Below are 13385 nucleotides of genomic sequence, written 5' to 3'. Positions count from 1 at the left end.
GTAATCAGAGCGAAACTGGCTTTGTGGAAACCGCATCAAATCGCAGTATTTCAGAAGATGTCAGAGGATTGAGAGTCATTGTGGATAACGTCATGTGTACATGGATTCAAAGGTTGGCGTGAAAATGGACTAAAGCCAGACGAAAGGGTAATGGGTACAAACCCTAAGTGAACAGGTAGACCTCACTTGACACAACAGCAAGAAGATCAGCTTCCCTTTTTGTTACCTACTTAATTTTACTGTTAGGGAAGGGGGACAGAAAAGGATTTTCTTCTGGGGAGATAAATTGCCTCTTGAAACTGTAGGCTGAGGTATTTTCTCTAGTGGAGTTATTCACCAACAAGTCCCACCCACTGTCTTTCAAGTGGCAAAGCTTCCTTGAGGTGATGCTCATTCCACTTTGCTATGTTTTTTTCTGTTGCTTACAGGTATGGATGGATGCAGGTACTCAGATCTTCTTTTCTTATGCCATTTGCCTGGGATGCCTGACAGCTTTGGGCAGCTACAACAAGTATCATAACAACTGCTTCAGGTAACTGAATGTGAGTCCACCATGCAAAGTCCTGCCCTTTTCACTTCTTGTTGTTTTCTTTCTGAACCTTCAGTATACTTTCTGCATAGCAGCAGAACTTTACTGGAATAAAGTAATCCCTGCTCTGATCCTGTGTGTTGTGTTTCTTAAATTTCCTGTCTTTTCCAAATGAGTTTTAAAATTTGTTCATTTTCCGGAAACTAAAAGGTGAGCCATCTGTTACAAGAAGCACAAGGCTTCCACCAAAAATGCTTCTTCCATATCAAGTTGTCCCCTTCCAGCCCTCTGTAAAATGTAGCAAAATTTAACCCACTTTTTCACATTGGTTGGTTCCACACTACTAACATAATCTGGAATTGCCATCCTTCACTCACTCACTTTTTACAAAAAATCCAGACAATGTCATTTAATTTCCCCCCTTCTCATCCTGTGTTCCCCCCCCCAGACCTAATTTGTGATAATTCTTTAATTTACATTTTAAATATAAAAGAAAATTGTCACTGGCAAAAAGTGAATTGAGGTTTTTTGGAGTTACTGTGCCTTTAGTTACAAGCTTACTCCTTGCATCTTCTCCTGCCTCTGTTCCTTCCTATTTCTTGTGGCAGCAACTACACAGTTAAAGCATCTAACAATAATTATGAAGGAATAAATGAGGCAGAAACTGCAAAGAGTAAGCTACTAATTAAAAGCATAGTAACCCTGAAAAACTTCAATACACTTTGCCAGCTATAGCTGTCTTTTAAATTTAAAATGTAAATTGCTATTTTTTAAACTGCATTGCACTCATCCTGTTCTCTGCATGGGGTAGAGATGGGGCTTTAATTACAAAAAATAAAAGAAAGAAAAAAAGATAGAAAACCAGTAATTAAATCTGCTTTCCCTTCCACCAGGTAGAACAGGAAATGAGTAACTAAGCTGCAATTAAGGGGCTATTCATCAGTAACTGATTGATTAATAATTCATGCAATTAATTTAGTGATTTCCCTAAGATGCACACATCTTCATTTGATTACTTCAGTCTTGTTGGCTACCGATGGTGCTTATCATTTGATTGGCTGCCCGTCTTTATAAATGTTTCGTTCTCACTAGATGTATGGTTTGTTTTGTTTTTGTCTTTGTCGCTCTGACATTCGCCTGTTCTTCCTAGGGACTGCATTGCTCTGTGTTTTTTGAACAGTGGGACAAGTTTTGTGGCTGGTGTTGCAATCTTTTCCATCCTGGGCTTTATGGCACAGGAGCAGGGAGTGCCAATTTCTGAGGTAGCTGAGTCGGGTGAGTGGTTTATGCATGTGAGATTGTGTGCAGAAAAGTAGCATTATGATAATCAGCATCCTAGAATGCTGTATGTGACTGCGCTTGTTTTGCGGGGGGGGGGGGGCACCGTGCCTTGATTCTATAATGGGAGAGCCAAAATCAGACTGGAAGGCCTTTTCTCTTCCCCATCTCCCTTCTCTTGTAGCAGTGCCTACAGCTTTACTTGCTGCTGAAGATGGTACCCAACACCTCACCAGCCTTGTTTCTTTATCAATACTGTGCATGGCAGTGGAAAGAGGCTGGACTTCCCTGCCCTATAAATATAATTTGGCGAATGTGGCTTATGTTATGTCATTGTTCTTGCTGCCTGCCTGCCTGGTGCTCATAACACCTCTTCACAAAACTCTCTGATTCCAGTACACCTCGCTTAGCAACTTTCTCTCGACAGGGCCTGGCTTGGCGTTCATAGCATACCCGCGAGCTGTCGTCATGCTGCCTTTCTCACCACTCTGGGCCTGCTTCTTCTTCATCATGGTGGTTCTGCTGGGACTGGACAGCCAGGTAACAATGCCTTGAGTGGGTAGGTTCAGCCAAGAACTTAACCTCTCTCCTGGGAGGCAGAAGACAGCTTGCTTCTTTTCATTGTGGGTGATAACAGCAACTAAACATTGAGGAAAGGGGCCTCGGACAGACCTAACAGGGCATGAAATACATTTTTTCCTACCTGATTAGACTTGTCTTGGTGTGCTTACCTAACTCATCATCTGCCGGGGAAGGTGCAGGAGGCTGGAATCTGGTTGTCTGAAGGAGAACTTTTAATGTTACCTTCAATTAATTCATTGCTTGGGTGAGCAACCAATGTTGCGGGTAAAAATGCTGTTAATGTTGGTTGGGCTCAGAACTAGAATGAAGCTTTGGGGACCCGGTCTGCTTACGTCTTAAGGTGTGGCAAGCATTAGATGCCCTCAAATTCATCTCCGGCTCAGAACTGCTATGGCTGTGTTGTGTTCAATACTTTGTGGATACTTGTTCAGTTGAATGATAAAGGAGGGTCTAAATTGGGCGATCTTCTGTGATAGGAAATTGCTGATGGGTGCCTAAATTATCTCCCTAGTTTGTCTGTGTGGAGAGCCTGGTGACGGCCCTAGTTGACATGTATCCTGGAATCTTCCGGAAAAAGAACCGCAGAGAAATGCTAATCCTTATTGTGTCCATCATCTCATACCTCGTGGGACTGGTCATGATCACAGAGGTATCGGAACCTACATTTCCTTTGCTTATATAACTTCTGCATAAAAAAGGGAGGGAAAGGGGGTTTGCTGTTGTTGCAAAATCAACACACTCTTTTTAGCCCCATGGGTGCCAGTGGCACTAAAATGAACAAATTGCTCTACTTTCCCCTCGAGACATCCCTCTTGTAAGGAAATGGAAGTCACCTCAGAGGATCCTGTGGTCTCCCACTTCATAATGGCAACATTGAGGCAAGGAGTTGCCAGGGAGTCTCAAGCAGGATTTGAGCAGGGGTGGGGAATCTTTGACCCTCCAGATGTTGTTGCACTACAGTTCCCATCAAACATCTGGAGAGCCACAGGTTCACCATCCCTGGATAAAGAGGCAGAGAAATGGGGCTCTGCCTTTAACTCATCACCAGCACTTTATCAGTTGGTTTGAGTAATCAATCTACATTGCAGCCTGGGTTTTCATAGACAGCCAACTATCTAATCATGAAATGTAGCATAGGAGCTAATTCCTAGGGGCCTAGGGGTGTTTGAGGGGGCTGTCCCCCAAGTTGATGGGCATTGCCATTCAAATGGTTGCATGCACCATGTCATGTGATCAATTATGCTTGGTGGGTCTTACCTCCCCTCCCCCATATTTTATTTAAGTTGGCACCCCTGAAAGGGGATACTTTAAGAAAGTATCCTACTATCTGCTAGAAAATGTATCATCACAGTTGAGTTCCTTGTTATGATAGATATTCCCCTCCTAATGCTGGTTAATTTTGAAGATTTAAGAAAAACATACAATAATCAGCACCTTTCATGAAATATATCAAAAACTGCAATCTTGCTGCCTCAGTTATGCATAAATTGTTTTCTGTTGAATTATGCACATTGCCTAGAAACATCAACAATTAATAACCACAAATTTAATAGAAAACAATCTAGAACAGAAAGCATAATGGAACGACTAAAATATTATTTGCTGAAATACAGGTCTAATACCTTCAGTCTTCTGGAAAACAAGACTTGCATCTTCATGCTCAAGCCAACTTTTTCTTAGACTTCTGATATTACTGTCCAGAAACTGTGTGAAAGCGTGTGAACCGCAGGTCCACTGTTGTGTTGTGAATTATCAGGAATTGCCATCCTGGTCATGCCCTATGGCAGGAGTGGGAAACCTCAGGCCTGGCGACTCCAAGCCTCTCTAGCTGACCTTCAGGACCAGGCCATGCAAACCTCCCCGGCTTCACCTCTCGCTGTTCCTGCCTTGCGCTCTTCTTGAGTGGTTTTGCCTGGCTGGGAGGTGTCCTTGAGCTCTGGCAATGCCTCTTGCTTGCTTAAATGGAGGAGAGAGAGAGAGAGAGGTGTCTGAGAAACTAGCTCACTGCACAAGACTAACGTTTATATTAATTGCTCTGCCCACTTTTGCCCTGCTTGCCACTGGCATGTGGTCCTTAGAAGTTGGCCCCAAAGAGAATGTGGCCCTTAGACTGAAATAAGTTACCCCACACCCACCTACCCTATGGGCTTCTGAAGGCTGGTAAAGTGCCTTTTGGATGGAGGTGAACAGCTGCCATGCAGTGCATGGACATCTTGTGCAGCGGAGCTCCCTCTTTTCCAGCTTTCTACAGAGGCATGAAATGACACAAGAGTTTTTGTAGCTCGTCCTCCTGGATACCTTGGATTCCTAGTTTCTCGCCATGTGGAGGCTTAAATATAGGCCTACTGCATACTTTTGCATTCCCAGACTATAACTTATCGTCTCTTTTCTGCCTCGTGGTAACAAGAGGCTGAAAGGAGAACATTGCTAAGATTGCATTCCAGAGACATGGGCTTTCCATCGTGATGTGGCGTATTTAAGGAATAGTCCCTGGGGTTGGACTTTTAGAATAAATTACTTATTATCCATCTTGGACCCCACTCCCCACAACATGCACATCAGTTGCTGTGTAGAGTGCTTAACATCAAATAGTGCAATATATATAAACAGCCACTAGGGCCTTTGTTATGCTACTATTTATTATTATTATATGATATTGGAGCAACAGTGGTTCCCCCTAAATTCAGATATTTTTTGGCAGCAGCGAAGAAGGAAAAAGCAACAACAGGAATCTGAAGGGAGCAGATGGAGTCCACTGCCAATATAACATACATTGGCAGGATCTCCAAATTCCAAATAATGGCCCAGTGGATGATAAATACCTCTGCTTAATAAGCCAGGATGTGGACCATTGTAGAATCATAGAATTGTAATGTTGGAAGGGACCCTGAAGCTCATCTGGTCCAACTCCCTGCAATGCAGGAATCCTGCCCATAGCTGTCCCTGGGTGGGCTTGAACCACCAACTTTCTGGTTAACAGAAGGTTACACTGACCCATCACACCACAGGCTCTTTTTGCAGTCACTTTGATTTTCCCTTTGCATGAGTAAGCCAGGACACAGTTAACCATAGTTTCCCGTTGTGTCTGAACTAGAAACTATGGTCAATGACTTCCAAACAAGCCGGAATCTGGTAGCCAATTTTAAATCATGGCTTCATGTTCTGATTTTGTTTGGATGCCATTACCCATTGTTTCTTGGTTTTGATGTAATTTTTGTCTATCCACATGTATAAAGGGAGACTGTATTGAAATGCCAAGTTGAGATAATGCCAAGTTGAGGTAACTCCAAACTGATATTTGGAGAGGAGGTTTCTAGATAAAAGAAAGTTATACTATACAGTGGTACCTTGGTTCTCAAACTTAATCCATTCTGGGAGTCTGTTCGACCTCCGAAACCATTCAAAAACCAAGGTGCGGCTTCCGATTGGCTGCAGGAGCTTTCTGCACTCAAGCGGAAGCTGTGTTGCATGTTCAGATTCCGAAAAACGTTTGTAAGCCGGAACACTTACTTCTGGGTTTGCAGTGTTCGGGAGCTGATTTGTTTGGGAGCCAAGCCGTTCGAGTACCAAGGTACCACTGTATTGAAGATCAGATTAATAGAAAGTTATACTACATTGAAAATTAGATCAATATTAGAAGACTTCATGCTGTCACTGGTTGCTTGGGAAGAGAAGCTCTGTGCATTAACTACAACCCTTGGCTTTCTCTCCTCTCTCTCCTTCTTTCTGCATCCTTACTCCCCTTCTTAGGGTGGCATGTATGTCTTCCAACTGTTTGACTACTATGCTGCTAGTGGGATGTGCCTGCTCTTTGTCGCCATTTTTGAAACCCTGTGCATTGGATGGGTATATGGTAAGTGCAAATGCGATGGGAAAACGTGCCACTGTTTTAAGAGCACATCTCTATGGTTTCTGAAGCAGGCATTAAAACCACCAGGTTCCCCAGATGTCATTTTTGACACACATTAATGATTTGTGTTCACGATACTAAGGGGGTGGTTGGAAGTGATGCCTCTTTCAATATCGTTTGTACCCGCAAAGGTTTTGAGGTGGTCACATTGCATCATTTCAATCAGTACACATCTCATAACTTCCTGCTGAAATCTCATAACTTTTTATAACACAAGTGCCCTGGTTTATTTCTGTCCTGCTTTTGTTGCCCTGTAGCCCCTCCAGATAGCAGCAACATGGTAGGATCAGTCAAACATTGCAGAACAATGCTAAAACAGAATAAATCTGCCACTAGTACACTATTATTTTTAATGTTTGATGTTTTATTGTGTTTTTATATTTTGCTGGAAGCTGCCCAGAGTGGCTGGAGAAACCCAGACAGATGGGTGTGGTATAATAATAATAATAATAATAATAATAATAATAATAATAATGTCAAGAGCATGTTGCAGAATACACCTGCAACAATACTGAAGGGGCCCTAGAAAAACTCCTAGTGAACGAGGCACCTTGATGTCACTTCTCTGGCCTACCCTATGTTGCCTTACTGGCCAGAGAAGTTGCCAATCATTGCTTTGATACCTTAAACAGGTGCTGCTAGCCTTTCCTTCTCCCCACCATACGTTTCTAGCAGACTGCTTTCCCTCTTCTCTTTTTCCTTTTCACAGGTGCTGACCGTTTCTATGATAACATCGAAGACATGATTGGCTACCGGCCATGGGCTGTCATCAAATACTGTTGGCTATTCATCACTCCAGCTGTCTGCCTGGTGAGTTAGGCATCCCAGTCATTTGATCAGGAGGCACAACAGGAAAGAGTGCACTTGGGCAACTGGGCAGTGATTTTCCAAAATGGGGGTACAGATAGTCTTTATCCTTGCTGTACTGCACTGCAGCGTGTGGTTCCTCAAGGAACTGGGGGGTAATGAAAGGATTCTGCATAAGTGGAAACAGACAGAATCCAGAAGAAGTTAAGGAGAAACCCAAAACTTGATGCAGGTTGGTTCATGTTCCATAGTTCAACATCCTGACAGTTATGGAATTGGCCATAACTGTTGCATGTTTGTGCTGGAGTTATACTAGTTTAATTCTGACGGTGGTGGGTAATAATTGAGGCAGAAGTTGATAGCCAGGTTCTGTTGCCCAAAATGTACAGTAATGTGTGGTCAGATATTGCATTGTGGATAATTGGCCATGGCAGGTGACTGTAGTGGATCAGAATCAAAAGTGCTGCCACTCACCAGAAGAAAATGGGCCCTTCTGAGCCCCAGGGGCCTCATCCAGTGCCTGACCACACCAACCCCTGACAATGGGCCTGGGAAGTGTTTGATTGTGGATCACCAAGGCCAGTCTATACTATTGGGAAGAGTTCTAGCTAATTTTGGGGTGTCAGGCAGCTGATTTTGGGGTGTCAAGAAAAGGCAGCAAATGCTTGGTTATTTAATGGATAGTGATAATGATAATGATACTTCTACTGCTATGGGAGAGGTGCTTGTGAGATTTTTCCCCCCCTTAGGTGCCAAAATAGCTTGGCTAGCCGTGAGTATTATGACTGGGGAAGTGGGGAGTGGCATTTGCTGCTTTGCCTCAGGCAGCAAAACATATTGGGCTGTCCCTGCACATCTCACCTAGTTTGGCCCTGATGGTATCTATATGCTGCGGGTAGCCAACAAGATGTGGTTGGACTCTGAGACCCTTCTTCCCCAGTCAGCTATAGTTCAACAACATCTGGAAACTAACCACATTGCCTACCTCTCCTAGTGTGTGTGTGTGTGTGTGTGTGTGTGTGTGTGTGTGTGTTGGGTCATCAGGAGAAGTACTTCTTTTGGGCAGAGCTCAGAAATCTTGGCCAGGGAGGTTCTCATTGTGTCATAGGCCATTTTGCTCTGGCCATAAAGTGAGCAACATGACTTAGTGACGGATAGTGTGCTTAACCCTCCCTCCTCTCCTCTCCCCAGGCTACATTTCTCTTTTCTCTCATTAAATATGCCCCACTGACATACAACAAGAAATACGTGTACCCGTGGTGGGGAGACACGTTGGGCTGGCTGCTGGGACTCTCATCCATGATCTGCATCCCGCTCTGGATTGTCTATAAACTTTCCACCATCAAGGGCTCCCTGAGAGAGGTGAGGTTGTCGTTGTGTTTAAGAACTGGCCTTTGAGAGGCTGCTTGGGCGAGGGAGGCTTGCTGGTCACCCAGCCCTATTGACGTGATGCACTTTGGAGGCAGGCTTGTTGTGTTGCAAAAGTAATTAACGGGGACACTGCACTAATTTTTGCCAAGGATCATTCAGTTACTGGCAAGAAGAGTTCGCGGCTTTATTGAGCTCAGTTTGGCTCGAGGGCTAGGCAGATGAAAACTGCCTTCCTGTGAGCTTGTTATTGACTGCACAGCATTTTAAAAATGTCACCGTTTGAGAGCTTCGCTTTGCAGTGCTCTCTGGCTCCCTTCTCCCCCCCCCCCTTCCTCTGCTTATTGACTTCCAGACAAAACACTTTATGTATTTCCTGTGTGATATTTAAAATTTGTTTTCCACTATTCAGAGCTATTGAAGAAGTTGCAGAATCATGAGCTGATTGCCACACCCCTGTAGTCGGAGCTATGCCTTCTTAGATCCATTTCAAGTTTCTTTCTCTACCCCCCCAAATAATTCATAGCAAGTTTCAAAAGCCTTATTCAGTGTTAAATGACACAATATAACAGTATTCTCAGCCCATGCTGCTTTGTTCTATTTCTTCTTTTCTACATGTTATGATTCCTAATAATGGTGATTGATTGATTAATAAATGTTGATTATATGTTGATATTTCTTGACTTAATTTCAGTACCATTCCTATTAATTTGGAATGGCGTGCTCAATTATGGGACCTGATATTAATAGACAAACTGACAGCGTATGTGCGGGAAAGGAGATCGGGCAAAAAATCCAAAGGGTCCCCCCCCCATTTGGCATGACTTTATCACCTATGCAACACTGAATAAACATGGACACAGAACTCTGCCACCACACAGAGTCCTTTGGAACAATACTTTTGTTTGATAAAAATGCCAAGTTTCACTTGTTTCATTTTTTCATTGCTTTACTTTTAATTTCTGCAGGGCAAGGGGAGGATGGAGGAGGAGAGCTTTTTTTTGTTTGTTTCTTCTGAATGAAAAAAATAATAACAATAAAAAGTTGGAGAAGAAGTTGGAGTCGGTGACAACTTTATAAGCTCATCAGGGGGTTAATGAACTCAGGAAACCCTGATCTTGATTGACCAAAAGCCTGACTTAGGATAGACCAGCTTCTAGTGTGTGTGTGTGTGTGTGTGTGTGTGTGTGTGTGTGTGTGTCTACAAAGTGACACTTTGATTGCTTAGAGGAATAATCTTCCTTCCACTTTCTCTTCCTACCCACTTTGTTTTTCAGAGATTCCATCAACTTGTCTGTCCAGATGAAGACTTGCCCCAAGGCATGTGCCCAAGACAGTCTTTTCCAGCCTCCAAAACTAGGCTCCTGATGCTGACCGAGTTGGATTCTCACTGTTAGAGGGAAGCAAGCCCCTTCTGCATTGGACAATCCTGGACTTTGCCAAGGAGAGAGGGACCCAGGAGCTGATTTCCCCTTCCCCCCTTCCAAAGGATCCGTGGCGGCTGCTAGGGAAAGAGAGTTCTCCCAAGACGTTGTGGTGGAAGCTGATTCAGCTCCGTCTTTTCTCTGGGGGCACAACCACAGGAGATGGTTCAAACCAAAAAGTTCCTCCTGTGAGATCTTCCAGGAGCAGGACTGGAAGGACAGAAGCCTGGGATGGAAATACTTAACACCGTCACAGAAGCATTTTATCTTGCATGGGTTTTAGGGAGCTTCCCATTCCATCTATAAAATCATTGTTCTTTCCTCATATTTGTGAGGTGCATTATTGTCTATTAAAGTGGGTGGTGATCTGCTTGCTCAAGGCTTTGCACCTGCTCCATTTCCAACTTGTAGGGACATATAGCTTGGGACAGAAGTAGAGTATTCCAGTATTGGCCTTTTACCTTGTTGCAGTAGGATTTTGTCGCCTTTCCCTTTTTCGTTTAAGGCCCAAACTGTGCACAGCATCAACAGGTGCTCCTTTCCTAATGAGCTGAAAGTAGCTCTTGTGGGAGGTGGAAGCAGTCATCATAACCATGGCAGGGAAGTGTGATTTTTTTAAAAAAATCCAATGGTCCCATTTCTTCTGACCCCCAACAGCTGCTGCTATTACTACTATTACAGTCGTACCTTAGTTTTCGAACAGTATGCATTCCGGAAGTACGTTTGACTTCCGAAATGTTTGGAAGCCAAGGCGCAGCTTCCGATTGGCTGCATGAGTGTCCTGCAGCCAATCAGAAGCTGCGCCGGACGTTCAGCTTCTGAGGCAAAGTTCGCAAACCAGAACACCTACTTCCGGGTTTGCGACGTTCTAGTTCCAAGTTGTTTGTGAACGAAGCTGTTCGAAAACCAAGGTACGACTGTATTACTATTACTATTATCTCCGCATGTTCATTGCTTACATGCAATGAGCCTCATTTGTAGCTTGACCCATAAGGCCTTTTGCAGGAAAGCATGAAATTACTTGGCTAGGAAAGTGCTCTTCAATTCCCCCCTCTCTGGCAGCGCAGACAAATAGGAGCTGCTCTGGGTGTCCCCTGTCTGTGCCAAGTCCTTTCCAGTGTCAAATTGAGGTAGGAGAACTGGGAGTGTGAGGGGCACTTGTTTTTTTTTTGTTTTTTAGTAAGATGATGAATGGATGAATAAGAAGCATGGAGAAGAAGCATGGAGCGGTAGAGAGAGGGCAACACAGCTGTGTTAATATTGTGCAGGTGTGCTGGGCCAGACATTAGTTGCACTCCTGAACAGTCCTGACCCCGACACCTCAGTTTCTCTGGTGGGGCATCATGATTAGAGATGGAGGAAGAATTGGATTCAGTTTACATTTAGAGATGAACTTTCCAATTTAAAAAAACAACAACACAAATCCAGCAAGTATTTGTTGCCACAATTTTTGTGTGTGAAAGAAATCATTTTTCTTTTGTAGTCCAGGCATGAAGGCATTTGTTATTCAGCAGTTCATTATTCACCGACTTCATTATTTGTCCATTATTCAGTATAGGCTGGCAAGCTGCAGACTGATGAAACTGCATCACATGATGAAGAAGGAGGTGCTGAGGTGCTGTAGTGTGGAATGCTAACAATTATTTGGGCAACAGTCCAGCATATCGATGGGACATTGTAAAAAGTCCTAGATTCTTTGAGGGAGATGGATTGAGGATTAAATCTGTAGATTAAAATTTAAACCACCTATACACATGTGCGGGAGAAATGGAAAAGTAATCAGGCTGCGAAGCCTTTGTAGCTGAGCAAAAACACTTATATGTTTTATAGTTTGCTGAAGCTTAAGAATTACGAAGTTAGACTGTTTTATCCCCTTTTATTTGTGATCTGCTGACCTTCCTCTCTTCACACCCCTGTTGCAGAGAATGAACCAGACATTTTTAGTAAGATAAGCAAAAAGTTTTACTTACATTTCAATGAAGGCAGCAAATACATCAAAGTAGCGTGCAGAAAAATAATTCTAAGTTACTGTAATATAAAAGTTGGTAGTCTCAAAATGTGTGTGAGCGCGCGCGCGCGCATGCTTGAAGCCCCAGACACATGTCTGGTTAGCTTGGGAGCATGGTGTAAAGAGAGAGTTTCCTCAGAGGCAGAAGGAAGTGTAAGGGATTCACATTTGTTACAGAATTGCGCTGATAAGGCAAAGGAAGTGGCCTCACACAGAGGGTCCTAGCAAAACATGCACTTGTGATATGGCTGCAAACCCCACAGATTCCACGTATGACTTCATACATCTTATCTCACTGGTTTTCCAGCTCTAGCAAATTATTCTATTCTATTTTATTTTATTCTATTTTATTTTATTTTATTCTATTCTATTCCTGCATAATACACCACTTGATTGTAAAAAATAAATAAATCACAAAGTGGTTTAGAAAAGATAAAACAGAAGCAAGAAACATACAAAAGTTATAACGCTAAAACAGATTAAAATTACCTCAACTTTCTAAGCATCTGCAACAAGGAAGACTGAACAGTGCAGGCCACTGGTGAAATGACTCGTAGAATGAAAGAACACTTGCAGACAAGCTTCCAACATCTCAAAAATGTGTGATGAAAGACTCTGCATTCCCCCTGCCCTGTGAAAATTTCACCGAAATTATGTTAACTTTTGAATGCAGTTGGTTTAAAATTAATTGATTGAAAAATAGTCAGGAAAATAGTGGGAGAAAGTTTTGGCACTTACAATTCAGTTATTACTTCAGCTCAGCAGTTGAACACAGTAAAGGTGAGCGACACCAGGGATCTTATAGGTACGGAAAGCTCTCATGAACTTGCTTAGGTCTAGAGCAGGGGTGTCAAACTCAAATTCATCGGGGGCCGCATCAGCAGTTTGGTCACCCTCAAAGGGCCGGTTGTGTCTGTAGGACTATGTGTCCACTCTTTATTATCATAAATTATTGTCACTGCATTCAATTATTACTGTTTTTTGTAATAATGTAAGGTCATTCCCGCCCCCACGCGGATCACATTCCTGCGTCGTGGCGCGTGTGTGGGAGGGGATGTAAACGAGGGAAATTTGAACAAAAGGTGGGGATCGATGGCTTCCGGGGGGGGGGGGCGCTCAACTAAACCTTCGGCAGGAAGGAGAAAGCCACTGCTGGGATTAAAAACCTGCAGATGGAAAGGGCTTCCCTCTCCCGCCCTGCGCACACCCAAACCCCGCTAGGCAGGATGCCACACGCTGCAACCCACCCCATGCTTTGGAGAGGGGCAGGAACATGCGGTGCAGCGCCAACTCCCTGCTTTGCTTTTGCATCCTCCCTCCTCAGCGCCAGAGTCCCTTCCCCTCGCGCTGAGGGAGGGCAGCGGATTTCCCGAGGAGGAAGGCGGCGGCAGCCCCAGCGGACGTGCATCTTCGCCTCAGAGCTGCTCTTCCCCCCACCCGCGCTGTTGTCGTCTTCGCCGCCGCCTCTCCCTACTGGGA

General features: G+C 43.8%; 1 protein-coding gene across 1 annotated transcript in view; it reads left to right on the top strand.

Moving 5' to 3' along the window:
* LOC118090959 (sodium- and chloride-dependent GABA transporter 2) overlaps nt 1-10376 on the top strand; it is a 35401-nt gene extending 25025 nt beyond the window's left edge. The window contains exons 7-14 of the mRNA XM_035127395.2: nt 429-532; nt 1680-1804; nt 2235-2347; nt 2901-3038; nt 6140-6242; nt 7009-7109; nt 8298-8468; nt 9752-10376. Coding sequence (XP_034983286.1) covers nt 429-532; nt 1680-1804; nt 2235-2347; nt 2901-3038; nt 6140-6242; nt 7009-7109; nt 8298-8468; nt 9752-9871 — 975 coding nt within the window. The 3' untranslated portion in view covers nt 9872-10376. The remainder of the gene's footprint in view (nt 1-428; nt 533-1679; nt 1805-2234; nt 2348-2900; nt 3039-6139; nt 6243-7008; nt 7110-8297; nt 8469-9751) is intronic.
* Nucleotides 10377-13385: the final 3009 nt, after the last annotated feature.

Source organism: Zootoca vivipara, chromosome 10, assembly GCF_963506605.1.
Source record: "Zootoca vivipara chromosome 10, rZooViv1.1, whole genome shotgun sequence".
Lineage (NCBI taxonomy): Eukaryota > Metazoa > Chordata > Lepidosauria > Squamata > Lacertidae > Zootoca > Zootoca vivipara.
Note: the sequence above shows the minus strand (reverse complement) of the source record. Positions and strands in the feature narration are given on the sequence as shown.